Genomic DNA, 27,896 nt, shown 5'->3' with positions numbered 1-27,896 from the left:
GTGCCAGGTGCTAGTGACGGACTAAGCAAATTTCTTGTCAAACTACTCGGGCAGTGCAGTGATGCCTTTCAAAGTGCTTTCTTTCTATTTCATTTTAAATGTCTTATGATGAAGCTTCTGTCAGTCCCTTAGGGAACTATTTCATTGTCTGATGTGCTTGAGAATCACAAAGAGCTACATGATTATTCCGCTTAAATTCTTCTTTTATTTGGCTTTTTCCTTTCATTTAGTCATCTTTAGTGTTCATAGCCTTTTACCATTACAGCTCTTTTGAAGACTTTTCTCATAAAACACTTCTTACCAAATCTTAATTTTGTGGTTTGTACTGTTATTGGTTGGAATGTCTTTTGAGCACATTTCCTCCCGTGACCTGATTTTTGTTTGTAGCTGATAGACTGCAGCATTTAGAAGTATAAAGGGCTTATTACAGCTTGCTCAAATAACTTATTTGAGAAATATTTACTAATTTGATAAATTGTGATATTACTTGTGCATGATACTTACTATCATATAATTTGCTGATCAAAATAATGAAGTACAAAAAGATGGGATTCATGTTAAGTTTTTTTGATCAAGCAGTTTTTCCCTGACCTTTTGTGTTTTATGTGTTTTTTGTTTGTTTAGATCTGTTAGAGAAGTCCCGTGTTGTTAAGCAGCCAAGAGGTGAAAGAAACTTTCATATTTTCTATCAGATACTCTCTGGTGCATCAGAAGACTTCCTCTGTAAGTGTTGCACTTACACCATTTCCTGATATGATTCTTCTTTTCTTTCGTTTACAATTCCACACACTCTTTGTTTTGTTGGAAATGCAATCTTTTTAAATTATTGTTATTGGTGATAGTGGCAATTGCAATACCAGAAGTAAATATATGGTTTGGTACTATCCAGAAATCTGGGTCAGAATCGGCTTTCTGATGTATTATAAACACAGAAGAAAGTCTATTCTTATTTGAAAGGCTTGTAATTGGAAGATCCTTAAAGAAAATCTAATCCTATTAATCACAGCAGTTCTTGGCATTACTGGTTCTGGGAATAAAAGAACTGGCTGCTCACAAGAATGCTGTTACTCATGATGCTTTATTTCATTTATTAGGCAAACTTAAACTGGAGCGGGACTTCAGCCGATACAACTACCTTGGGCTTGACTCTGCCAGAGTAAACGGAGTGGATGATGCTGCAAACTTCAGAACAGTGAGGGTAGGAAATGACCTGGACAGGGTGTAAGCCCCAAAGTGCTCAGTAGTAATCCAAAATGCTTAGGCCCTGAGTTTGGCCATTACGTCCGTGCTGGACCAGGAGGACCATCTTTTCAGAGTGGCACTCGCTCCTCTGGCAGGTGTTTACACAGGAAAGGTTGGCTACAAGTAGGCAATGTAAAGAGCTTAGCTGGTTTGCCCAAATAAAGTGAAGACTGAGATAATACATTCTTCTGTCCTTTATACCAAATGAAGGAAAAGAATTATTTAAGATAAAGTGTAAGAATAAATAGTTATAAACTAGTTTTGAGCTTGTTTACACTGAATATTAAACCAAGTTACTGGACTATTCTAGTGGAAACAATGAGGGCAAAAAAGACACGTGCACAGGGACAAAAAAAGCCGAGACCCCTTGATCAGATCATGGAAGGTTGCTTATGATGGCAGTGGACTGGGCTTAATGACCCAGGTGATGCTGACCAAGGGAAAGAAAAATGGGGCTGGGATGGTTCTCAAGATGATTTACTGTGATGTTTTTGCTTGATTGCACTCAAGGAAGAAGAACAAAACAACCTGCTATCCAGTGTATATAAATTTAGACTCCAGTAGTTACTGGACTAAGAAGACAGCAGTATCTGTTCACTTGACTTTGGAAATTTTACTTGTGTTATAAATTAAATTAAGTGGCTAAAAAAAGTACTGCTTGACTTTTTAACATAAATTGTTTTCAGTGGTCTGGCATGAATCATAGAAGTGGACTGGCCTGACATGCCAGCTCGATTACCAGGTGTAAATGTATCTGGTATATATAAAAAAATAAATCTCTGCTTTATATTCTAAATTTTACTTATCCAAGCCTGGTAATTATTTCATGTTCTTTTTTGTAATGTAATTGTTTACAAAACGTTTCTAATTTATGCTAATATAGATACATGGTGAATTCTGCAAGTATGATCTGTTTAGATTTAGATTCTTTTATCTCATAATTTTATCTGTCCCCTTTCCAGAATGCCATGCAAATTGTTGGTTTTATGGATCATGAAACACAGTCTGTTTTTGAAGTGGTGGCAGCAGTTCTAAAATTGGGAAATATTGAATTTAAACCTGAATCTCGAGTGAATGGCTTAGACGAAAGTAAAATCAAAGATAAAAACGGTAAGATGAGACTGGTGATGGAGGGAAAAACACTAATTTGTCTGAAATCATTATGAATTTTGTAGTTTCTGCAGACTTAAGATATCCTTACAGGGGAATTAGCTTGTTTCCAGAACTCATCTGCAGGTAAATATGTGTTGAGTTCTGTACAGCTTCAGTCACTCTGTATTTGAAATTCCAAAAATGGTTATTTTCATTTTTTTCCACTATAATAAAACACCCTACTGAAGTGTTAAACTTTACTATGTGTTTCTGTAACTGCTTAATTATTCTGCAGTGGAGGTTTTTTAGTTCTTTTATAGTGGAGTATTACTGTCTGTAATTTCAGATTCATTTGGTCATTTGATGGGATATTTTTGCAATTGATATGTTTTGAAAATTCTTTTATTTTCATTTGAAAGTTTTTCTTCAGGAAAAGTAATCTATGAGAAATGGAAGAAAAGTTTCTTCACAAAAAATAACCAAATAGAAAGTGCTTTCAAAGCTAATAACTCAGTGCATCCTGTTTCCTCATGCTGTGTGTTTTTAAAACAACTTTACTTGGCCGGGTAGAGTGTGGAGGGCAGAAATTTCAGTTGGAAAAAAACCCTGTTTTGGGAAAATACTGAACTGTTTAAAAGCTAATAGTTTTGGAGGGAGGAGGGCACAGTGATATGAAAGGATTAGTTTTATTTATGTATTTACACCCTACCTTTTCTTGTTAGAACTCAAGGAAATCTGTGAGTTGACAGGTATAGACCAGTCAGTACTGGAAAGAGCTTTCAGCTTCCGGACCGTTGAAGCTAAACAGGAAAAAGTTTCTACAACGCTAAATGTGGCTCAGGTAAAAAGGGGTCCTGATTTTAAGGGAAAGAATTGTTTTAAATGGGAATTTATTCTACATGAGTACACCCATAACTGCACAAATAAAAACTACTACTGACAAGTCTGTACTGAATAAAAAGTGTCACTGACATAACTTTGTCTTTCCTCAACAGTCTTTAAAGTTCAAATATATTGGATATTTTGTTTTCTTGTGTGAATTATCTTGAAAAGAAGAGGAGTAGGAAAATTTTGGATGAGATGCAAATATACAACAGTTCTGCACAAAACGTTTGAAAGTATTGTGGTGTAGCAGACTGTTTTCGTTTGGAGCAACGGCTGTAATTTCATGTGATTTGTATGCCCCGGGCAGTTGAACAACTTTTGCTGCCAGTTTGAATTTCTCTTTCTGTAATACTGCAAAGCCAGTGTGATTGCCACTTATTCCAGGGAGAACATATTGGATTTCGTCCTGTGACTCATGAGCTAAGACTAGCAGCAGTGTGGTTTCTCCAGTCGCGCTTTCTCGAGCCCCTGTGCTTCGGACTGGGATGGGGAATGGGAGTCCTGGAGGGGCCCGGCGGGGCAGGAAGGGAGGTGGAGCCCCGAGTGAGCCGCTGTCCCGGGAGTGGAAGCGCCCTTGGGACGGGTGGCATCGCGTGCTCAGGAGCGCCCTGGCACCACGCCAGCGCTGCGGGTCCGGCCGGGAGGCTGCCAGGTCAGAGGAGCTGCTGCTGGAGTAGCTCTCAGGCTGCTTGCAGCACCTTGGGGATCTTGGGCTGGCACAACAAGTTTGGGATTACCCAGGATTTATAACATGTTTCTTTCTTTCGTTTAGGCTTATTATGCCCGCGATGCTTTGGCTAAGAATTTGTACAGTCGACTGTTTTCTTGGTTGGTGACCAGAATCAATGAAAGCATTAAGGTATTATTGTTTTGTGCCTGTAAAAAAAAAAATCAATGGAAATGGATTAAGTTAAACTGGACAGTAAAATGCTACTTGCCAATTCCATTTTCCTGGTTTTAGGGCGTTACACGTGGTTCAGGTGAATCACTGCATCACAGCTCATCAGGTTGCTGTCTGGTCTGTTTTTAAGCTTACAAAAATATTCATGTTAAGTGTGTTTTGGGAAACCGTACTTAATCTTTTAGTTTATACAATTTAACAGGCTGTTTATGAGATACATTAGTATGAAATGTACAGGTGACTAACTTAGGTTTTTTTTTAAAGGCACAAACAAAAGTGAGAAAGAAGGTAATGGGAGTGCTGGACATCTATGGCTTTGAAATTTTTGAGGTAAGACCTTTATAATCTTAAACATTTAATGTTACAGCTGTTATTAAACATTAATAGAGTAGTTCAGGAACATATAATCACAGTACATGTAATTTGAATTAAGTGCATCATTCTGGACAAAAAACACTAGAGAAGTAAATCAAAAAGGGATAGATGTCTTAGCAAGCCTTGCAATTGCAACAGAAATTTATGAAAGCCAAACTCATGTTTTTACACTGTAAGTAAATAAATATTTATGATGGTATATTAAATATATTTTGTTGTGACATACATTCTGAGCATAAGAGAAACTCTGGTAATGTCAGTTCTGCCTTGAGGCATTTTGTGGATATCTTTGAACAAACTTTGTATCATTAAAAAACAAACAAACAAGAATTATACATTTCCCCTCTTAAAATTAAACAAGGAATTATATTCCATTTCATCTCAGTTCACTCATAAGTGTTCTGTACTGATTCCTAGCTAATGATCTGACGCTCACTGCTATTTGTTTATGATAGTATTTTTAGACTGATGGTATTTTAAAACAAAAGCAATCAACGAGGAATTCTTAATTGTGCTGAAGAACTTAACGTCAGGGAGTTCTCATAAATCTTATTCTGACAGTTTATTTTAAGAGATTTATAGATCTTAGTTGGAAATACTGGAACAGTATTTAAGCTAGAAACTCAATGGGAGAGAAACATCAGTATAAATTGTGCAATCCTTACCCACTTCCCTATATCCTTCTGGAAAGTCCAGCGAGTGTGGTTGAACTGTGTAGAAAATGGAAAGAATCTAAAAAATATTGATTATATATTGGAGGGTGAAATATTTTATTTCAGAAGCATAACATCAAAGCATGTGCAAATCAAAATACCTCTCCAAAGAGGAAAGACAAAGCTGATACTTGCTTCGAGGTTTTTTTTTGCTAGGTTGTATTCGTTGTGCTAAACATATGAGAATATTTATGAAAATCTGTTATAAATAGTCAGATGGCTGAATGCAAATCTCAAAACTAGATCTATTTAGAGAAGGTCCTTGATATACCTTTAGAAAGCTGGGCAGTGGAATGTTCCTGCTGACAGCTCTGGGCAGGAGTCTTGTTTTAATTAGCTCTTTCTTATACATTTGATTAAGGGCAAACATGTACAGCGATAGGGAGGCTGGAAACCTGTGTTAGCACACAAGCCAGCTGAGTAATTGAGTTTGTGCGATGGTGTTGCAGAGTATACAAGCTTCATATAAAGCTTGTTTCTCATATGTAATTTTCTGTTTTGTAGGAGTTCAACATTTTAAAAGGTTATAAAATAAGCAATGGAATGTAGGAGATGTAGTTTTACAGTAAAAAAAATGAATAAAAGGCTGTTTTTCACTTACTTTACGTACTGAATTATAAACGTAACTTTTCCAGTTCAGACCAACTGAAAAACTTTAAAATAATGAATGAAATTATTGTTCAGTTCTTTGAATGCTGAGCATCTTTAGGGTCTACTGGAAAAGGTGTGGGAAAGGTTTACACTGTAACCTAACAGGGTCAAAGTCATAAATGCGTTCACACAGGACAGGGACTAGCTCTCACATTAGTTAAGAGCTGCGGTGGGAGCACTAGCCAAGCGACTTGCTTCAGTGTCGCAGAAATAAATGGAAGTCTTCCTGGATATTCAAAATGGGATTCAAATCATATGTTGGATACATATACAGCTTGTATTGTAATGTGTTTTCATTTTAAGATGTTTGAAAAAGAAACTTAATCAGTTTTATGTTTCTAGAGTTACTGGTACAGATTTACTGTTGGGCCTGTGTGACAGTACTATAATTCAAAGGCTGAGTGATAGAAAAACAATCCATTATAAAATCTTGGATTAGCTATATTTCTGGTACCACCCATATAGCATCCCTGTGTTTCCAGACAGGGTAATTTTTTAATTGGAAACTGCTGATTTATTGAAAACAAGATGCAGTACTACATACCAGTTTTGAAAAAGTGTTTTTACAGTAAGTAAATCAGAAAGTCTGTATCTTTGAAAAAACAATTTGAATTTTCTACTTTTAGTTGTTATGAAAAAAGCCTGAATAGCAGACTTTTTGGACTTACTAGACTGATGTTGAGCAACCCAAAGTTAATGTTTCAGGTTTTGTTTTATAGGCAATTTTGAGATTTATTCTTGGAGAGGGGGAAGGGAGAGTGGGATATATTCTTAATTGAATCAAAAGTAAAGATATTCTTTCAATGGAAAAGAAAGTTAATTTTCCATGCAGCTCCAGTTGGAACAAAAGATTTAATGTTATAACCCTTAAATTGAGTAAAATAATTGTTTAATGAACACTGTATAGACAGAGTGTAATTGTTTTTGTGGTCACTTGAATGAATCTGCATGTAGTAAGGTCAATTAACAAGATGCTTGTTGAGTATGTTTATATGGACTCTTATAACAAGTGATTGAATCTCACAAAAGTTATTAAAGATCTTGAAGAAATGCTTTTGAAACACAATTATTATTGAGGATTTAAGTAACCACTTTACAGAAAATATATATTGTTAAAATTAATTATATCAAACCAATCAATAATAGAATGAAATGTTAATGCATATGCAATACAGTAAACTGAGGAAAATTCAATAATGTCTTAAAATTTATAGCATAAAAAGTGTAGTGGAATTTGCAGTGTTTTGCCATGAGGTACTTTTATAAACATGATTGCTAAGCATTCAAAATATTAGCTGAAGTGTAGCTAATGGCAATAAATATATCCATCAATTATAAATGAGTTATAACCACTGACTAAAAATGTGAAGCCCCCTTTTTAACTCAGTTATTAAGTTTGGTCATATTTTGATTTTTATATCCATTATTGACAGTTAGAAGTAACATGATCTGTATGAAGAATTTTGTTGGTAAACGTGTATTTGAAATACTCCTTTCTCTGTAAACCTGTACATTTAAACTTACAAGCTGTTCAATATGCTGAAGGAAAAAAGGCCTATTTTAAACATGCCTCTACTCAGGTAGCATATAGCTTTATCATTAGTGCATGTTCTTTGACTTCATGTTTCTTTGTACTTTTATAAAGGAGTGTAAATGACCCAAGAAATTCATGGACTGAAAAGTATTTTCTCCCTTTCTGTCTTTATTTATGATCACAACTAGACGTAAGCGAATTGGGAATAGAGACAGAACACATCAGAAAACATAGGAGGGATGGCACAAGTTTTTCATATATATCCTAAGTATTTACACATGAAGATTGATACAATTGAAATAAATAGCGAGATACCTGTTTACTGAAGAGTAAATTTTTTTTTTGCTTTCAATATTACGCTTGCCAATGAATATGAGTGAAAGAATAAGCTAATGATATTCTAGCTACCTGCTCTGTTTTGAAGTTTTCACTTAAATGTTACTGGAATACTTTATAGAATAATCTCCTTCCACTGCAAAAATGTTAGTTTGCTACAGATTTGAGGGTTTGGGGGAGATTTTTTTTGTTGTTTTTCATAATGGGCAGGACAAACTATATTTCTTAGGGCTTAATCCTACTTAGGATGATTCCTCAAATGATCTTACATTTCCCCCTAAAAGCAGAGAGGAGAAAAATGCAGAATTTACCATTCTCAAAAGTCCTAAACTTGATGTTCTGATGACAATAGTAGCCCTGTTTTATTATATGCAAGTTGAAGTCTGTATAAATGAGATTATTTTGCAGTTGGTTTTGACTATTTTATTTACTGTCTGCTGTTATTTCTACAATGTTCTGTTATTTAAGCAGAAGTTTACTTAAAGTAACTGGAATGTTCTTGAAACTTAACAGTGGAAAGATATTGGAGTGTTGATAATGTTGGCATATACTATTTGGGACTTGGTTTCAGCTGACTGGCATTTTTATCAAACACAAAAGGCCTTTTTCAGACAAGCCCAAAAGCTATCCAAGAAAACAGATTTAAGGACTTGGCTTTCCAAAAACTCAGATTATGGAATTCAAATCTATTGATAATCCTCAGCCTCCATGGGTTTGGCAGCAGGCTTGATTAAGCAATCCACCGAGGAGGTGCTGTAAAGCCGTGTTTATTTTTGAATTCTGCCAGGCCCTTTGTGGTAAGCAGTGTGCTGGGACTGAATGTTTTGAAAGCCAAATACTTAAATTTGGGGTACCTCTGTATGAACTGTCTGTGGACAAAAACGTAGGGACTAGGATTAACGTGAAAATACAGGCTACAGGACCAGGTTGGTTGTGTGTAATGCTGCTGGGGCTTGAGCAATGGGTTGAAGTCTGACACTAATTGCTACAAGTATGCTTATCTGAATTTTTGAACAGCTGTGTGTGCACTTAGTCTGCAGCCTAGACTGTGATTTGGGATGGGGCTGGGATTATGGTTAGTGGCACTGGGAAATTCAGAGCTGGCTAGATTGCAGGCTTGCTGGGTAGGTTTAGGGCTGGCCCCATTTGATTCCATATTTGATTTGGTATTTTTGGGCAGAAGTGGTTTCCACATCTTTGCAAAATGTTGGGGTAGGGTTGTGGAAGGGCTAAGATTTACAAAAATGAATTGCAGAGTAAAGGCTGTATAATGGAGATGATTGAGGGCCTGGCAGATTTCAAGAGGGATGAGCAGAAGACTTACTCTAGTTGGCTTGAATATTTTATTTTCAAATTCCAGTACTGTTCTGTACATTTCTGCTGTAGACAAGAGCTAGGGTATGTAAAAATGAAGGCTATGGAGCAAGTTTCAATACTTGATCCTGCCTACCCTTTAGAGATAAAACAACTGCTTATGCTAGTTGGCTTGAAGGCTTTATTCTGAATTTTCAGGTGCCATGGTGTAGCTGGTCCATTAGATGGAACTAATGATTCAGAATACAGGTTTATGAAAGTAAAGCTGCAAAACAAGGCTTTTTCTTGAGATTTGCCAGGCCTTTGGAAGTCAGTTTGAGAGTATGAATGCTTTATGCTGAACCCCTAGGCGCAGCTGTCTGTTCCCCAGTTATTAGGTGGGTGAGAAGTGGGATTGCACTGGGGGTGCAGCTGCAAGAGCAGAGGCTGCAAGATGAGCATGACTGTTCCTGTTTGGCCCTCGGAGGTCTGTTAGGGCTCAATCTGGGATGATTTGAATACTTCGTTCTCAGCTAAATCTTGCTTGCACATTTAACTGGGCTGAAGATCGGGTCTGCAGACGTGCAGACTACAAGACAAAGCTGGTGGTTGAAATCTGCAGGGCTCAAAGAGGAAAGGGGAGGAATCTGTCCATTCACACAACTCCTTTTGAGCCAGGTCCACAAGAATATGCAAAGACATGGAGGCATCCACCACATCCTACATAAAACCTGCAGTAAATAGAAATACCACCATCACCAAAAAAAACAACCAACCCACCCAGCAGTAAAACCATGTCTTTTTCTCACAGTCTGTGGTGCACTTTGATAATGCTTTTATTTATGGTCTAAGAGCATGGTTATATTGTTTCACGTGTGTAGAAGACTCTTGTGATGATTGAAAGAAAATTAGTAATATTGTTTATACAGCTGTATGTTAATTGTCATCTGGACTTTGATGAAGTGGTGATGTCTTTACTGAGAGAATTCCATTAGAAATATGAAAAATTCAGTGTCATTACATTAACGTGTTCGCAGCTGTGGTAATTATCTCTCTTTAAAGGGAGGTAACCAAATAAGGAGGGGATAAACATTGAAAAATACCTTTCTGAGGTTTTTAAGGCATCACAAAATTGGGGAGATACTTCCAGTTTTACCACAAGCCTGCAGGACAGGTAGGTCCCATTGCTGCATAGCTGCTTTGCCTTTTTGTATCCTATTCATTAAATGAAGGAAACAACCCTTGCAGAGGTGTGGTGGAGCATGCTGAGGTCTGAGAGATGGTGCTGACCCAGAGACTTCTTTTTCCCTGAGAACAATTTTACTGGAGAAGGGTCAAATAACTAGAAAGAGAGTTATTAGAGGAAAAAAGCATATGAAGAAAATTGGCTTATCTTCTGTTATCTTCAGGTTTTAGGCTCTGGGGACCCTTCCTCCATGCCTTAGTTCCATCTCTAACTGAACCACAGATACCTGCTGTCTTGGCAGTTGCCTTAATCTCTAGAGCGTAATTTAAACTCTCTATTCTAGGCACTATACCTTGCATCAGATTTCCTTTTTTAAATTGTTCAACACTTTTCTGATGCCTGTCAGCATGTATTGTATATTGGAAAGCCTCAGTGCCAAAATACACATCTGATTGCACAGGGCAAAGCCCAGTCTAGTGTGAAAGAGGAGAACTGAATTTTTAATCTATAATTGATCAAGTGCATCTGCTGGCAGGTATTGTGAAAGGCAGAGCTTTACAGAGATTGACCCTTGCTTGGATTACTAGGTGCCATGGAGATTTTAAAATACAGTTAAAACAATCATTTTCTGAAGTGCTGGAATATTCAGAAACAGAGGTTCATCGCAGGAAGTTAATCACCATTTAATTAATCATGTTATAATTTCAGTATTTAGAGAGGCTTATTTTGAAAAAAACAAACAAACCCAAAACAGGTTTATGAAGTAAATCCTGTTGGCTGTATGCTTTTCAACAGAGGAAATTTTTGAAATGCTGGAGCCAATATACATGAATCCTCTGCCTGAGCTTGTGAAAATAACATTTTGCCCTAGAGCAACAATTATTTCTTAGTAGAGGAATGGACAGGATTGTATAGTAGGTTCTTGCCTATTTGTAATTCCTGTTGTTCCAGGACTAATTTATCAGGTCAAGTTTGTTAAATAGATTGTATCTGGGTGTCCCTGTGGATCATGCATGCATTGCATCTCTTGGATTCAGCACAGGTTCTTGCCTTTTTAACTCCAAATTTGGTTTAGACCTGTGTGTCCAGAGACCACAGATAAGAACAAGATGGATTTTTAGAGTGCCTGGTTCTCTACCAGGGAGAGTTTTGCCAGTAACATCAATAAGGACTGAAGTCAGCCCTGCTGTGCAAGTATGGAAAGCAGATAATCCCTGAGGTCTGGGCATCCGTCTTTGGTATTGCCTTCTATTAGTTACACTGCAACACAAAGTTTGATTACATGTATGTGGAATATTTATAATTAAATGATATGCTTCTCAGGTTCTTTGCCTGCAGAAATAATTATACAAAAACAGAGCTTAAAATCTGGTTTACATGAGATATTTTTCAAGTAAGTTTGTTTACTAAAATGTTCATATAAGTAAACAGAAGAACAGGACCACAGTGAAATGCTGCTATGCTAGTGAGTGTTAGTGTGAGGGGTATTGCAGAACTCTGCTGTACTGTTAGCGTTTTTTTTTCTTTTGCCCTGCAAAGAAAAATGCCGTGCTTTTGATGCCTTGGTGTTCGTTTGCAGGTTGGGTGATAAAAGAATGGCAAGATTAATGCTGAGAAACCTCCCTTTCCAGAGGCACTGACTCTCAGTAAAAACTAGGTATCTTAGCTGCCTCCCCATCTTTGGCAATCACTAGGATCTGGGTGTTCCAAAATGAACATGCATTGTCTATAGGGAGAGAAGGTTAGAAGGTAGCTGGCTTTCCTAGGAAAATGCCCCCTTTTTTAGATCTTTTGTGCCTATAAATGTAATGCAAGAAATGATTCTCAGCATCAGCATATTGACATTTCTGCCTGAGGCCAGTTTGAGACACTTAGCCCAATTTTTTTTTCCCACTTTTTTTTTGACAAAATTATTTTTATTTTGTCTTTTATTATTGGTATTTTGCTGCTGTAACAATGTATAGGGTCAGAAACATCCATTTATTTTTTTCCTGGTAATTCCGTCTTATGCATGATTGAAATCTTCCAAAAAAATAAGGTAAAATATTAAGGGACAAAAATATTTTCCTTAGGCTTTCAAGCATCTGTATGTAATTTAAGTAACAGAAGTGGTTCAAACCCAGAAAGTTTGTCTTTTCATGATCAAGTCTAACATCCTCAGTGAGTATAATATGATGATCTGCTAGTTTATACAAGGAATATATTTTTGTATGGAGCAGAATATTTTGGAGTTCAGAAACTTGCCTGTCATGAAGTGGCACCCTGATATGTGGTAGTCTGAAGGCTGATGAATAATAAAACTCTATGATCAAGACCATTATTTGTAAAGTGAAAAATATGATGAAATAGGCTTTGATTTTCATCAGTGAATCTTTCTAGTTGTTGTCTAAATTCATTGTTGCTCCTGATAAAGATGGAGAGGATAAGCTGAGGGTGGTTGTTTCATCTCTATCTATCAATTTGACATGACTTTAAACTATCTCAGGTGACGTGCTGTTTCCTGGCACCTTTAATTAAATTTGAGAGACTGAGTGAGGGTTTTTTTCCCCTCCCCAAAGGTGACATTATATATTCCACAGTGGCTTCAAAGGGATAGTTTGGAAATGTTGCTATTAAATGCAGTGATTGAAGTGATGCTTTCAACATTAAAGTAGGAGATTGCAGCCTGGAAAAGAAGCCTGCACTCTTCAGCAGTGGCGAAATGCTGGCCTTAAATATTCCTTTTTTCCCCCTGAAATTTCCTAACAATATTTGAATTTACTAACTCTTCCTAGGAAATTTTGGGTCTGACCATGCTGCTTCTGTGTTTGTCAAAGCCTTTTCTATCGCTTAATCAGAATATTCAGCCTAAGGAGCAAATACAGTCTCTGATTGCTAGGTTCTCTCAGCCTATTTCTTCTGGTTCAGTTTAGTGACGTGCTGTCACTGATGTTTGTCTTCTGAAGACCAATGTCAAAAGTTCTTTATAGTTCTAACATATTAATTTCAAGGAGCTGTCATTAAAATATTGGAGGAGAGAGCATTACAATTTGTGTGTATTATTCTAGGCTTTGTGTAGCCCTCACATAATTAAAAGTTATATACAGTAAGATAGGCAACTGAATTTCTGTGATTTTATTCTTACTCAAATTTGTCTAGAAATAAACATTCTATTCAGTTTTTCATATAGTGTTTCCCAAAACCTGTGGCAGAAAATATTTCTTTCCAAAGTGTATTTAACTTAGAGAATGTTTTCTGGTCTGTTCAGAGTTGTTTTGAGAATTTTCATAGTTACAAATGTTTTTCTTGATTTTGCTTTGCTGTAATTAACTATCAGCCTTTTATGCTCTGTCTTGCACACAAATACCAAAATTACTACTGATGTTCAATGACCTTTTTTTCCAAGAATAGCAATTTTCAATAGTTTGGCAACTTCAGATAGAATTTCCTAGACTAAAGTGATTTGTGAAGAGCTGTGTGGACTTTGGTTTGCTTCTCTTTGGCAAACCATAAATGACATAGACATAAGATAAATCAAATCAGGAAAGCATCTAGCAATTACTTTAGTATATTGTTAATGGACCTTTTAGTTAGATGGTTTAGCTGGAATTGCCTTTCAATGTCCATCCTCTTTTGAAGATGAAGACTGTATATAATATGTAAACTAAAAATCCTGTTGTCCTTGTAAGTGGAAGAACATAGTCTTTTGGAGAAACAGTCTTACTGCAGTGGGTGGCATGTACCTGGCAGGAGGATACAGACTGTATTTTACCTTTCCTCATTGCCAAGGTGATGTGTCAGTTTGGGTCTTTTCACTTCAAGGCCATCGCTTTAGATATATTTACTTTTTCTCTATGTGTCAAATGAACTTTTAGTTGTTCTTCCTTGCGTGTCCTCTCTTCCCCCCCCTTCCCTTCACTGAGATGTATCGACCAAAGGCTATATATGTGGCTTTTTGAGACAATGATACACACTGATTTACAGACGTGACAATGCAAGAGTGCTGTTCTGTGTTACACTCGGATGTGCCTCAGTCCCTTGGTTTATTTGATAGTCTTTGGAGAGAACCTAAAGATACACCCATCTATAAAAGTGTGATGTATAACCTTTATGTAGCGCTTTACATTTTCAGAGTGACATACAAATATGAATCTGATAAAAAGACTCATCTGCTTGGTACACTGAATAAACGCTAATAGTCATTTTGTATTCTGTGTTACTATGGAAATTGTGTAAGTACTGACGGCAGTTTATGTAATTTCTTTTTGCAACAGAGTGCAGTAAGTATGACTTGTTTGCAGTGCTGATTTTGATGCATGCTAAATTTTAACTTTCTTGTCTAGAGCTACGCAAGCGTTGCAATCTCTGATTGATAATTGCAGTTGGTATGAGGGGCAGAATTTGATGTGGCTGCAGAAAAGTTTGGTGATCAGCTATGATTTTGCTTTACTTAAACCAAAATGATAAAAATAACTTGTGCTATCTCAATATTTTCTAATCTGCTTGTGTGTTCCTAATCTTCTCTTAGCAAACAGATCCTAAGTTCAAACATTTAAATGATTGCAGTTGCCCTTAGTCATAAAAATTCCATCATCATAACTTGAACTTCACAGGTATTGTATAGCAGGTTTATTTAATAGTGTAAAAAAGCATAGCAGTTTATGATATAAATTTGCTAGCTTCCTAAATAACCAAAGTGTTGTCTTGATGACTAGTAATAAAAAAGAAAAAGTAAAAAAAACCCGAAAAACCAAACACTGAAGGGCAGAAGAAAAGACCAGTAGTGGATATCCAAAATTACTCCTGGTTGCAGTTATTTCTGTGGATACATGTATGGAATTCTTATAATGTTAATGAGTCTAATAAGCACTGGAGAAAAACCATGAAGCTGCTGTTCTTTTCTTGTTTGAAAATGCCCTTTTAAACAGATCCTCAAAACGGGGCGCCTGGACTCTAAACTGCACTCATTTAACAGAAAGGCAATGAGGTGATCAGCAACAGCTGCTGTGATGAAACCCTGCCCTGCTGAAACTTGGTAGACTTCCGTGCGCGAGGGTTTGCCCCGTGGTGGCTGGGAGCTCACTGTGGCCGTAGTTTCGGATCCCGCAGCGCGTTGCTGTGGACATGGCTGCAGCAGCGCCTTACCTGAGACAGCCGTCCGTCACAGCCCCTGCCAGGGCGGCTGCAGTTCAATCTGCTCTTCTGGCTGCCGCCGCGCGGCCTCGCCGCTGCCCATCTCGCTTTCCCTGTTTCTGCTCAGCTCCCCAGGCTCTTCTGCAATTTGCTGCACATGTGCTTGCTCCCTAACCTAGTTTCATACAAATTATCCCATTTAAAGTTTTTTGGTTGACGAAGTTCTTTCAATTCCCACCATTTTAGGGGGCAATTACATGAGCAATTTTTTGGCAGGGAGGAGACTGTGTTGACCTCTGGAGCCAATAATCTCTTAACCCAGGCTCAGCCGCAACCAGAATAGCAGCTTGGGCCTCAGTTTGTAGGGAAATAGGATACTTCATTTGATACTGTGTGATTCTGGTCAGAAAAGAGCTAGTGCTACTGTCATAATTTTATTTATCAGAACTTGCAGGAGACCATATTTTGCATATGGGGATAGACTCGTGCAGGCAAAACTTTGTTGTTTATTCCCTGACAGCACAGGCATCCGCGTGACTTTTCCCAAGCAACTGATAGAGAGGCATCCTAAATAAAAACTCTATAGGTTTGTGGTCTCTTCCAATGAAGAAGGGCACAGGGAAGGATTTGATCTGAAATTTCCAAACGAATCTATTTCTCAATAAAACATTACTCAGACCATCACATCTCAAGACTAGGAGTAGTTAGTAAAACAGCTTGTCAGCCTGCAGCTGCTGCAGGAACTTACTCCAGGTGAATTCCAGCGTGTTTGCACAACAGCCAAATACAAACATCTTCTATCTGACAGGACAACAGCTTTGAGCAATTCATTATCAACTACTGTAATGAGAAGTTGCAGCAGATCTTCATTGAACTCACCCTCAAAGAAGAGCAGGAGGAATACATCCGAGAGGTAATACTTAACGCAGTCTTTCATTATCTGCTACTTCCCACTGTCATAATTATGCATGCTTGCACCTCTTGTCAGGGAACAAAGCCACATTTAAGAGTGGGCCTGCCATGGTGCGTGTCTTTGTAGCTCTGCATGATTGTTAAATTAAGCAAAAGAAGTTATTTTTTATTTTGTTTCATGTTATGAACTCTGCGGGCATGAAACAGACCAAACTTTCATTTAGATGTATTGTTGGCCACGATGAATGGTAGTTCTGAGCAAGGGCTAGTGAATTCCTTTCTGGCGTTAGCACCGTTGTGGTACAGGGTGTGATTTGGGTGACACAGTAGCATCTGGGACCCACCCCAAAATGGCTGCAACTCATCCCGTTTCAGAAGGGAGGTAGGCAGATGAAATGGCATCATGTAAGATGAAAGTAACTCCAGACAGATTTTTGTTCTAGTTTTCTTCTGATCAGGTCCCGAAGTGAGCTGTGTGAGTTTTAAGGGTAAATTTTAAGATATGTTTTGGAGCCCAGGCTCTGGTGTTTGATGTTGTTCTGTGAGTATACTTCAAGTTAAAGTTCTAGTAGGTTTTAGCAGTGCTCCCATGATATACAGAGCTCAGACAAAATATCAGCTCACAAATGCGGAAACTGGCACACGTTTTCTGTATTCAAATTGGATGGAACCATTTTGCTGTGAAAACATTTTTGAAAACTGAATAAAGTTCCTGCCTTGTAATCTGATGGATAATACAAGGCTTTGACATGTCTTTTTTCTTTTTGCATTCATTGCTGAAACTCTTGAAATATAATTACTGCAATTTGCTTATTGAATTACATCTCAGACAATCTGAAGAACTAAATTGTGAGATGTTACTGCAGAATGCAAATTAAGAATGAAATTAATTTTTTTTCTTTTCCAGTTCTTCACCCTACCTCTATTATCTCCAGTTGCATTGGCATTTCATCCTGACAATTTTCTTGCTGATATTTGGAAAAATTAAGATACTAGTAATATCTGAACACTAGCCAAACTCTGCATTTTTCAGATGGTCTCATCTAAATTTAGCTTTTTCTTCCTCCTGTTCAAAAAAACTAAGAGCACAGAAATTTTGATCTCAGATGCTTGCACTGAAATGGACTTTATTTCCTTATAAACACTGGGAGTGTACACAAGGCCTGACTGACCCAAGGCCTTGCAGGATCAAGCTTTGGCTCTTTGCCAGCCAAGTGCATGGGAAGTTGACACCGATTGGGGAATGGAATGGGAAGCAGGGCTGGCAGCCGCTCAAGGGCATTCATGTTGCGCAGATAATGTTAGCAGGAGATGATTGCATTTTTTTCTTAATAAATAAAATGTTGGTAAGCATATAGAACTAAGTTCTAAAATAGCATCTTAGTTAACTAGAATGTAGTTTAAATTGCCTGGAGAAAAAGCGCCTCCAATTGTTTTTCTGTTCACACTTTTTTTTTCTTATAGGGGATTGAATGGACTCACATTGAGTATTTCAACAATGCTATAATTTGTGACCTAATAGAAAATGTAAGTTATATTCAAGTATCTTCATGAGTAGTTTTTAATGCATGTATTGAATTTAGCTATAAAATCTGCCCTCACCCTCACTGCAGTGACAGCACTTTGCTTTCATGAAACAAACCACTTTTTGTATTACTCATCTTATTTTGTATGTTAGGAGTTTGTTTTACTGAAAAAATAAGTTTTTTTGGATGCAGCTATATGCTGTTATTCTGTCTTACAAACATTCAGTAGCGCCTATGCAAAAAGACAAAACCCAAAAACTGAAACGTTTACATTTTGTGCTGTTTTCATTAGAAGATATCATATGCTGCACTGCAAATAGCTTTTCTTTTTATACGGGACCAGAGAACTCAGTGACTCGTTCACTGAATGCATCAGATGCAGCAAGTACTTAATAAGGATTCCTATGGACTTAATATGACAAGAAGGTTAAAATCCTTTAACAGTTGAAACAGAACTGTTTTTAACCATTAATATAAAATGTATGCTAGCTTTACCCATAATCTGACTACTTTCTTCTTAAGTTGGAGTTTTTATAGTCTGACTGAATGACATGAAATTGTGAAAGTAAAAAGAAGTTGTAAAATTCAAATCTCAGAAGCAGTCTTTCAAAAAATACAGATGCTGGAAATATGTTGAAAATGGGAAAAGAGAACTGGCTAAACTTTGAGATGGTTTGAAAAACGTGTTTCTGGGTAGCAGAAGTCAGTTAAACAGGAGAGAGCTCTCATTTGTACGTATTGCTGTAAACGTGATGAAAACAAATGTTGAAACCGCAGACGTCTTGTTTTTAAACTTCAGAACCAAACTGGAATTCTGGCCATGCTTGATGAAGAGTGCCTGAGACCGGGGACAGTTACTGATGAGACCTTTCTGGAAAAGCTGAACCAAGTCTGTGCCACTCATCAGCATTTTGAGAGCAGGATGAGCAAGTGCTCACGTTTCCTCAATGACACCTCCTTGCCTCACAGCTGCTTCCGGATTCAGCATTATGCCGGCAAGGTACTAAGCAGAGCAATGGGTTCATGGGTCTCGGTGCGTTGTGTTCCTGGGTGAAGTCAAGGTTTGGTACAGTGCTGAGGCTCCTCATCCATTAAATAATGTTGCAGTAATAGAGTAGAATTGTCTGAGTCAATAATTGGTCAGAAAATCCAGAGCAGCCCTAATCTTTTCAGTCTTGAACCTGAAATATATAATTTTGGCTGGAAATTTTTGAGAGCTCATGCTGCACTCATTGAAGAGCTCATGCTGTACTCCTTTCAGCACAGCAGATTCATGTACCCTGTGCTTCAGTGGTAAAATATTTGTAGTGCTAGGTCTCTGAAAACAAACACATTGTTTAGAATGACAAAAATTCACACACATTTGAAGGCAAGATATTTTGAAAAACATGTTCTTTGTCACTGAAGTAGCTAAAGTCCTTAGTTATTGGGATGAGAAAGTAGAATTTATATAAATTTGAAGGAAGTGAATTTATTCTGAAAGTGAGCGTGTTTAGACAGATGGAAGAGGAAGCTATACAGAGGGCTTGTAAAAGCCCGTTTTACTAATAAAAATTAAAATCATTAAGTTTGTAAAAAGAAGGAAACTTATTTTTGAGCTTTTAAAAAAGCAAAAATAGGAGTTGAAACTACACCTCTTGTTTGAATCTGCCAACCTGTTAATTTTGCGGAATGAAGAAGATTTGAAAAGTATTTTACTTTCCTAGGACTGTGTAATTCATCCCTAGTTTTGGATGCTTTCTCAGTGCTGTAAATTTTTCATATAGCTTGACAATTTGCTCATTCAATTGTATTTGTTTATGAAAGTGATAGTGCTGGAAATGTCAAACGCTCCCATCACCCTTGGAGGTAGCCATATAGTAGCATTGTTATATATTTGCTAATGAGACTTTGCAATTGGGTATAATCCATCAGAGACTAATGTTTAGATCCTTCTTTGGTTGTCAAAATTCAGGATGAACTCAAAATACCTAAGTGCTCTGAAAAAGCTTGCAAATAGGCTTTTAGGGTCTTCAATTGTTCCTGGCATTCACTGACTCAGCAGAGAGGTCAGTGAATTCCTACTATTTTCGGATTGTTTTTCCAACCTCAGTTGAGAACATTTTGCTCTAGTGACTGGACAACAAAAGTTTGACTCTTCTATTATGAAATATAAGTAAGTTCATGTGAATATCTTCTTCAGCAGTGACATTTCCCATACCTGTCAGAAACAGAATCATGTATTCTAAATAAAAACGCCCTCTGAGTTCACAGTCGCTTGCTGCAGCGTAACAGATATGGCAATGTCAGTTTGATTCACTATTCTGTGCACGTAATACATATCTACACAAAAATTTGTGAAATCATGAAGCTGAAGACTCTGTATTATCAGCCAGGTGACTTGTCAGAATTAATCAAACTAAATTCCCTCCATTCAGAAATTAAAAATAAAAATAAAACAGCAGCACTCTTGGAGATCTCAGTAGTTTCTCTGGAAGCTTCCTGTGCCTCCCGCTGCCTGTCAGATCTTTGCATTCATGTTTATTGTCATTGGACCGAGTTCCTAGCAAGAGTCCTTTAAAATAGCAGTCCCCGAAGACTGCACAGATGCCGACTTGGTGTTGAGATCTCAAAAGTTTCACAGGTGATACTTAATATCTTGGTTTAGTTAGATAAATAATGTAAGCATTAGTATTTTGAAGGAAAATGGCATTTTTGCTGTTGTGAGTTAAAAACAGAGGGGGAGAACATTTTGTCCGCCAAAAAAAATTGTTTCACAGTCCAGGCAAGAGGGTGGTGTATCAGAGTTATCAGAGGAGAAGGGTTTTTTCTCTTTCGGCTACCGGAATGATCAACAAAAGCAGCTGTTAGCAGTATAAGCAAATATATTTTTCTCAGGGAGGGTATTGTCAGAAAGATATAAAATTCTTTCGTAACAAAAAATCTTCAGTCAAATATAAAATGAAAACTGAAACGTATTTGTTTGCTTTTTTTCTTTAGTAGTGGGAAAGAAGGGGAAATCTGTTTCTTGGGAAAATTTAGAACCAGCCTGCATTATAGTCCAAAATATGCTGTGACAAGACTCTTCTCTGTTGTTTAGGTTATGTACCAGGTGGAAGGATTTGTCGACAAAAACAATGATCTTCTGTACCGTGACCTCTCCCAGGCCATGTGGAAGGCCAATCACTCTCTTATTAAAGCCTTGTTCCCTGAAGGAAACCCTGCCAAGATCAATCTGAAGCGACCGCCAACAGCAGGTTCCCAATTCAAGGCTTCTGTCGCTACCCTGATGAAAAATCTTCAGACAAAAAATCCAAACTACATTAGGTAAATTGCCCTGTGGTAAAGCTTTGGTGAATCAGTGTTTGGATTTCAATGAAATATGATCATTGTGAAATCAGAAAGGATGCTTCTGAAGAAGCACAAGGGTTAAAAAATATCTTCTTAATAACTGGTGTAAATTCAGTTTGCTGGATGTTGACTGAAAATTTTTACTGTCTCCCATCATATTTAGTCTGCTGCATAGAATATGTTGGGTTGTTTGGTTTTTTTTTTGGTCTCACTGTCTGTCTGAATTGGCATTATTGAGACAACTCCCATTCTTGAAGTGCCTGGATGAAAAAAAACTAAAAAAAAGCGTTGTCCAAAAAGTGCAGCTGCTTCCCACAGCTTCCCAGGAGGGGAGCAGTTTTGGAGCACTGTGTGGTTGCTGCTCGCTAGGATATGATTATAGCGCTGCCTGTACTGCAGCTCTTTTGGGACAAAAACACCTCGTTGCAATGTCTGCCCTAGACAGAAGGCCATCTCTTCTTCCCTGTAATTTTAAAGGCATGAATAACCAGCAGCAGTTCTGGAAAAGTGGGACAAAACATGGCCCAGGCTGGCAAAACACAAAGCCAACAGAATGAGAGCTGTATGCTTCTTAGTGATTGTAGGATGATGTATGTTTGTAAGGACATATGCATTGATCATAGTATATGAACAAATACGTACGTAAATGTTATTTAATCATGATGGTGTGTTGCAGCCTTCCTTGTAAGGTTTTAAGAAATTAAAAATAGCTTACCTGTTCATGCCTCTTTTGTTTGTACTTAGCTAAATTAAAAATAATTAATATACTGATATCCTAGGATAAGTCTACAGAAGTCTAAGCTTTAAACTCACAGTAATAACTTTCATGTAGAGTACTGTCAAACAAATGTTCTTGCAATAGCTTTCTTCTTTCACTTTTTAGGTGCATCAAACCCAATGACAAAAAGGCTGCCCATGTTTTCAATGATGCCCTAGTGTGCCACCAGATTCGGTACCTCGGTCTCCTGGAGAATGTCCGTGTCAGAAGGGCAGGTTATGCATTCAGGCAAGCTTATGAGCCTTGCCTGGAAAGGTACAAAATGCTTTGTAAGCAGACATGGCCCCACTGGAGAGGACCAGCCAGGTAAGGAAACATTAGTATTCTTACCTGTGACATCTCAATGAATAAAAAAGATTATCTTCCACAGACTCTGATTTTTTTTTTTCCATTTTTTCTTTTTGGTATTGCATTAAAATTCAAGTATTTTAACAGTAAATTAACAAGTAACCCAATGTGGCTGAAATGTTTTACTTCTATTTCATCGCCTAGTGCCAGACTTTCAGTGCATTTCATTGCTGGGAAACCTACACTTTTCAGTGGTCTTTTTGGTTCCCTGGCAAAGGAAGTGATTTTAGTGATGAACTAATCTACTAATGAAGCAGATTTTGCATGTGAGCAATGAAAGCACATTGTACTTAAAATATATTGCATCCTTTACTGATTTGGGCCTGAGAGAGAGACTGAAGTGGAATGAAAATGGCTAGGTAGTCTGGAATGATCAGAAGGATACTTTAATAACCAACTTTCTAAGTATAGGAACATCCGTTCCTTTGAAGACAGTCATGCAATCTTCCTCTGACCTTTTAAAAATAATTTAAATAAAGATTGCTGAACAACTATGAGATAATACCTCTGGCAAATCAGTTATATTAACCATATAATTTTGAATTGCACACTATTAACAAGTATTGTATGTATTTTTATAGGTAACTTCCTGGTTAGGCAAATGTGCTTTTCTTAATTCTTTTTACACATGATCATCCATAAACATGATTTGAATTAGATTTCTGATTTCTTTCATGGTGGATTAATCTCTTTAGCTACAATTTAAAATTTTAAGTTATCAAGATAATAGTAGAAGTGCAGTATCGATAGCTACAGCAAATCTTTCTCTCGTGAAGGTCTTTCCATTTCCTCTCTTTTCTTTTTTGTAGGCATTTATAAAAGGCAGTTGATAGAGCGTAGAGCATTAGCATTTGTCAAACTCGTCAGTTTACTCAGAGTAAGAGAGAAGTAGGCCATTGCTGAGGCTGCTAAATGAAAATTGCTCCTTTTTCATCAAAGTATTCTGAATCTTTATAGTGATCATTCTTACCTTTAGCTAAATAACCAGTGAGTAAATGAGCTAGATTTTCAATCTTCTTATGTCAAGCACTACTTAAGAATTTAAAATGTGCCTTCATATTCTTTCAATAAATTAAACTGTGAATATGTAAACTAAGAAGTCTTAGAGCTGGGCTCATATTTATTAAGCTCATTTTCTTCTTATTAGGGCTGGTGTAGAGGTACTGTTTAATGAATTGGAAATCCCCGAAGAAGAATTTTCATTTGGTAGATCAAAGATATTCATCCGCAACCCAAGAACAGTAAGTGAAAAATGTCTTCCCTGCAAAATCAAGCCATCTCGCGTGAGGATAGCCTGCTCTGAACTGCAGAATTCCCTGGCTGGTTACTACATAATTTCCTAGATACAGTGCTTTGATATAGTAGTGTGGAATATAGCATTAAAAAAGGCACTGTTTAATGTTAGATCCATTAAAATTGATATGAATCAACACTAATGAAACTGAGAGGCAGTCAAGACTATAAAAGAGTAGTCAGACAGAGTTTAGTGTAATCTGCGTGCACTGAATCATGGCAGCGTACCTTCCTCAAATCCTGTGCATGGATCTGTGTCCAGCTGTGGAGGTGAATAAACCAAAAGGTGTCTGAAGGAGGACTTAAGTAAAGGAGAAATTTCTCCTAAAATATTTATGTTATTAATTAAAATATTTATTGATGTTTATGCTAATATTTTTGTGGTCTTTTCTCCCCTGCTATTTTTCTCCTAATGTCTAACAAAAACCTACAATATACACCCAGCTCTTCAAACTAGAAGATCTGAGAAAGCAGCGGTTGGAGGACTTGGCCACTCTAATTCAGAAGATTTATAGAGGTTGGAAGTGCCGCACACGCTTCTTGTTAATGAAGAAAAGCCAGATTGTGATTGCCTCCTGGTACAGGAGATATGCAGTAAGATATTATCCTTACTAAATGGGGGTTCTTTTTATTATCTAATAAAAGTTTTCATTTTCTTCCTTGATATGTAGAAGTGTTAAAAGAATTCAATTTTATATTAGTATTTAAGCACCAAAAATGTGCACAAAAGAAAATTTAGTTTCTGTGGACCACTATTAACTGTTTACTTTGTGCTCAAATGATTAAAAAGCTCACTAGGGTTCTTTAGCTCTGGGAGAGTAGAGTTTTGTGGCCCAGCTGGGGAGAGTCTCTTTCATTCAGCTAAACCAAATGCAGTGCCATCTGGCATTTACAGTGTTCTCAAAGCATAAGGTTAATGTGTATATACATGTGTGATTCCATGGAATTCACTCATTTGTAAGGCTTTTTGTATTTTTGCCTTATTTGGAACCTTTGCATAGGAGGCTCAGAAATGCTTGGGAGCATCACAGGGATTAATTTTAATCATAGCTCATAAGAATCATAGTTCAGTAGTTCTTACTGATGCAGTTCTAAAGCAGTTTCAAATCTCTTTGTAGTCTGGGTCTTCTGTGTTATTACGAACTGAATATTACTGACATACGACTTTTTCATGTGTTTTCATCAATTAATGAAAAAAATTGACTTACATGATAAACAAGATTTACTGATTTTAAGTTTAAAAAGAATTTTCAAATGTCTTAGGTGCATTTCCTTACTATCAAAAGCTTTGTGTGCTTATCAGAAGACTTGATAAAATATTGTATGCTATGGAAAAAAAGCATCTCCTTAAACTGGAAGTTGCAGGATTGACAATTACTGTTTTCCAGTTGACAGGCACTTCTGTATATCATCTTGAAAGCCATTAGGTTTGATGTGGTTATATTGGATAATTAGAGAAAAATATGGATAATTAGGAAAAAGTATGGTTATTTACATCAGAGAATAAATGTTTTCACACTGTAAAACTCTGCACTATGAATTTATGTGATTGAATGCACAATGTTTCTCGAAACAGCATTATTATAAAATTGCATTACAGCCATGTTTCTTCATTACTATCTTATACAGGCTTAATGAATTAAAAATGGAGTTACCCACAGCTGTTTTGGAACATTGCTTGACATAAGGAGATGAAAACAAATATGTGACCAAATTCACACTGTTGATTCCTTAACTATAGGACTATATTGGTTCACTGGTAAAACATGGCAGCAATTTTTGAATGCAGTCTGATGTAGCAAGACCCTCAGAATTATTTATGGGTGAAGATGGAGGTAATTACTGGGCCTCCTCATGTGACTGGAGGGCACCAGTCTCTTAAACCAGCATGACTTTTAGGCAGTGTGATTTCCAAGGTTTAATAAGGAATGTGTGCCCCTTGCGTGAGCAAAGCTTTTTGACAACTTCTTGCCCTGGAGGCTTGGCTAAAGGATCTGCAGGCTCTCGCTTATCTGTTCCCTCCCAAGACATGACCTGCATCGGTCATGGCGTGAAATGGTTCCTCGACTTGATGTTTCCTAGAGGGAAGTCTTTCTAGCTGACTTACAGAGAAGTTCTTTGTAATTGGATGGTGTGTTGAGTGTTAAGCCTGAAAGCCTTAGTGTTAAGTCTATCAGCTGTTGTCCACATAGTAGTATACTAACTGCTGGCCTGCTGGATAACTGAGCTTCTTGGGAGGAAAATGTTCAGCTGTCCAGGAAATTTGTTGTTCAAACTGGCATACATGGAGAACATTCCAGCGTTGCATTCAAGAATCCATGGGGTTTTTTTTCCTTCTCCTAAGTTACCATCAGTATTTGGTATTATAAAGGGACTGCAGGTAATAGGAACAACCCAAGTCATAAAAAAAGACCGTGAAAAGCATAACCAGCAAACTTGAGCATTTGTGACAGTTTGTATGCTACTTGGTTCATGGGAAAGAGAAATAAAGCTGTTACTCTTAGCATCTAAATCCATATAATTTTACTCTACTGACCATGAACTTGGTGTTTCTGTAAACAGAATATTGTCCACATAGCATTGTTGACATGTTTTGTTTCCTTCTGAGTTAAAGACAGAATCCAAACTCTGATCAGCTTGTACAAAAATTGTTCACATTTTACATTTATTGTAAATGTAATAAATGTTACATTACCTTTATTGTATCCTTAATTATATTTTCAAATGTTAGTAATGAATATGTTATTATAAACTATTATTAAACTACTATTTCGCAGTTGTAATATTCTGTTCTAAGCATAATATATTTATTTTCAATACAGCAACAGAAAAAGTATCAGAAGATAAAGAGTTCAGCTATTATAGTACAGTCGTACATCAGAGGGTGGAAGGTGAGTTTCTTGTTCCTGTGGCTGTCTGTAGTGTGAGGCACGGAGCAGACGAGGAAACATCTCCTAAATGCACTGAGCCTCTTGGCACTCACGCCTGCTGTTCGCTGAGCTGTGGCTGTGCTATAGCCATTGTTAAGCGCTGTTTGCTGCAGAAAATGCGAACTTGGGATTTCTTCTTGTAGCCTGGGCTATATATCCATCCAAACTGTGTGAGTGGAAGGTTGGGACCATACTAAACTACTGGACTATCCTTGGGGTGTCTTCTGCCAGAGACCTTGGAAAGAGGTGCCCTCTTGACATGGACTTCAGGATTTGAGTGAGAATGAGCGAGTCTAGTGTTCAAAGCAGACCTAGCTCTGTGGTACCCAGCAGCGCAGACACCTCCATAGAGGGATTGTCCAGGGCTCTTGTCATTGGCCTGGGAAAAACTGTAACCTTGGACTGTTTTGGAAGAAATGGCTTGTAGTCGGCAGTCATTTTATGGTTTAACAGAACTCTCAAAGAATGGGCAAAACTGAAAGCAGGTATAAAATGAAGACTTTGGGTTGCCTGGGCAGTACTTTTCTTGAGTTCAGTCTTCAGTCCTCCTTTGGGTCCTAAGTGGAAGTGTGAAACTGTGCTATACTCCACTGGTGGTAAACACGTTCCTTAGTGTTGCTTGCTTGTCCTCTGCCTCAATTTGCTACAACTTGGCTTCTTCTCTGAGTCGTTTCTGCTGCATGGAGGGAGAATCCTGCAGCCATAACAGAGACTTCAGCAGTGATTCTGTAATAAGAGATAAAAATGAGGTTAACAGCTCACACGAGAGCAGCCACAGTGCTTAAAGCAACTACTGCTGTGCAGCAACAGAAAACATGTCTCTGGGCTCTTCTGTTTTCTTATTAACCTTTCCCCACCCCATTCAGTGCAACTTTCTCCTCCACTTAGGGAACAGAGAACTGCCTTTAATTCTGCAGTCAGTTCTGTTCTTCTCAGATGGGGGGGAGGCTGCAGTTATCATCTATAGGTGTAAACAGTCCTCTACTGCCCAAAAGGATTTAAACTTTGCAAGCAATAAGCAAGCATAATTTGGTTTTATTATCTTTCCTTGAGTTTTACCTTCTGTCTTTAATTTTTGTTTAAATTGGTTAAAAATATCCTGGTGATTTAATGGTTGAGGTGTTGTCTTCTCCCATGAGCATTATTTGAGGAAAACTGGGTAAAAGCATCATCTCATCTCAAGTTACGGTTTTCTGTTTGTGAATGGAGGACACATTCTTCTGAGGTAGCACTGCCGTGGATAAAAGCCTGGTATGCCAGTAGCCTTGAAGTCTGACCCTCAGCCATGCAATTTACTTGTGATTTATTGTTTTTTGCCATCTAAATGGATAAGACAGCTACCGTGTGGAGGAAATGTGTCGTTGCCACTGTACAGGTAGAATAAATGTATAGATATCTTGGGTCATGCAGCAGACCTGGGAGAAAACTAAATGTTGAACTAAGATCGCCTCAATTTCCA

The 27,896-nt window shown here is 37.5% G+C and overlaps 1 protein-coding gene across 3 annotated transcripts in view; it reads left to right on the top strand.

Moving 5' to 3' along the window:
* The window catches only part of MYO1B (myosin IB), a 117,805-nt gene that overhangs the window by 70,461 nt on the left and 19,448 nt on the right, over nt 1-27,896 (top strand). For all 3 annotated transcript variants that reach the window (XM_067298931.1, XM_067298929.1, XM_067298928.1), the window contains exons 8-21: nt 625-723; nt 1,095-1,198; nt 2,205-2,352; nt 3,057-3,175; nt 3,992-4,078; nt 4,385-4,450; nt 16,129-16,233; nt 17,697-17,759; nt 18,558-18,758; nt 20,838-21,064; nt 21,972-22,172; nt 23,362-23,455; nt 23,952-24,101; nt 26,330-26,398. In XM_067298931.1, the coding sequence (XP_067155032.1) occupies nt 625-723; nt 1,095-1,198; nt 2,205-2,352; nt 3,057-3,175; nt 3,992-4,078; nt 4,385-4,450; nt 16,129-16,233; nt 17,697-17,759; nt 18,558-18,758; nt 20,838-21,064; nt 21,972-22,172; nt 23,362-23,455; nt 23,952-24,101; nt 26,330-26,398 (1,733 nt within the window). The remainder of the gene's footprint in view (nt 1-624; nt 724-1,094; nt 1,199-2,204; nt 2,353-3,056; nt 3,176-3,991; nt 4,079-4,384; nt 4,451-16,128; nt 16,234-17,696; nt 17,760-18,557; nt 18,759-20,837; nt 21,065-21,971; nt 22,173-23,361; nt 23,456-23,951; nt 24,102-26,329; nt 26,399-27,896) is intronic.

This window comes from Apteryx mantelli, chromosome 6, assembly GCF_036417845.1.
Source record: "Apteryx mantelli isolate bAptMan1 chromosome 6, bAptMan1.hap1, whole genome shotgun sequence".
Classification (NCBI taxonomy): domain Eukaryota; kingdom Metazoa; phylum Chordata; class Aves; order Apterygiformes; family Apterygidae; genus Apteryx; species Apteryx mantelli.
The sequence above is the reverse complement of the archived record's forward strand: the minus strand, read 5'-3'. Positions and strand labels throughout refer to the sequence as shown.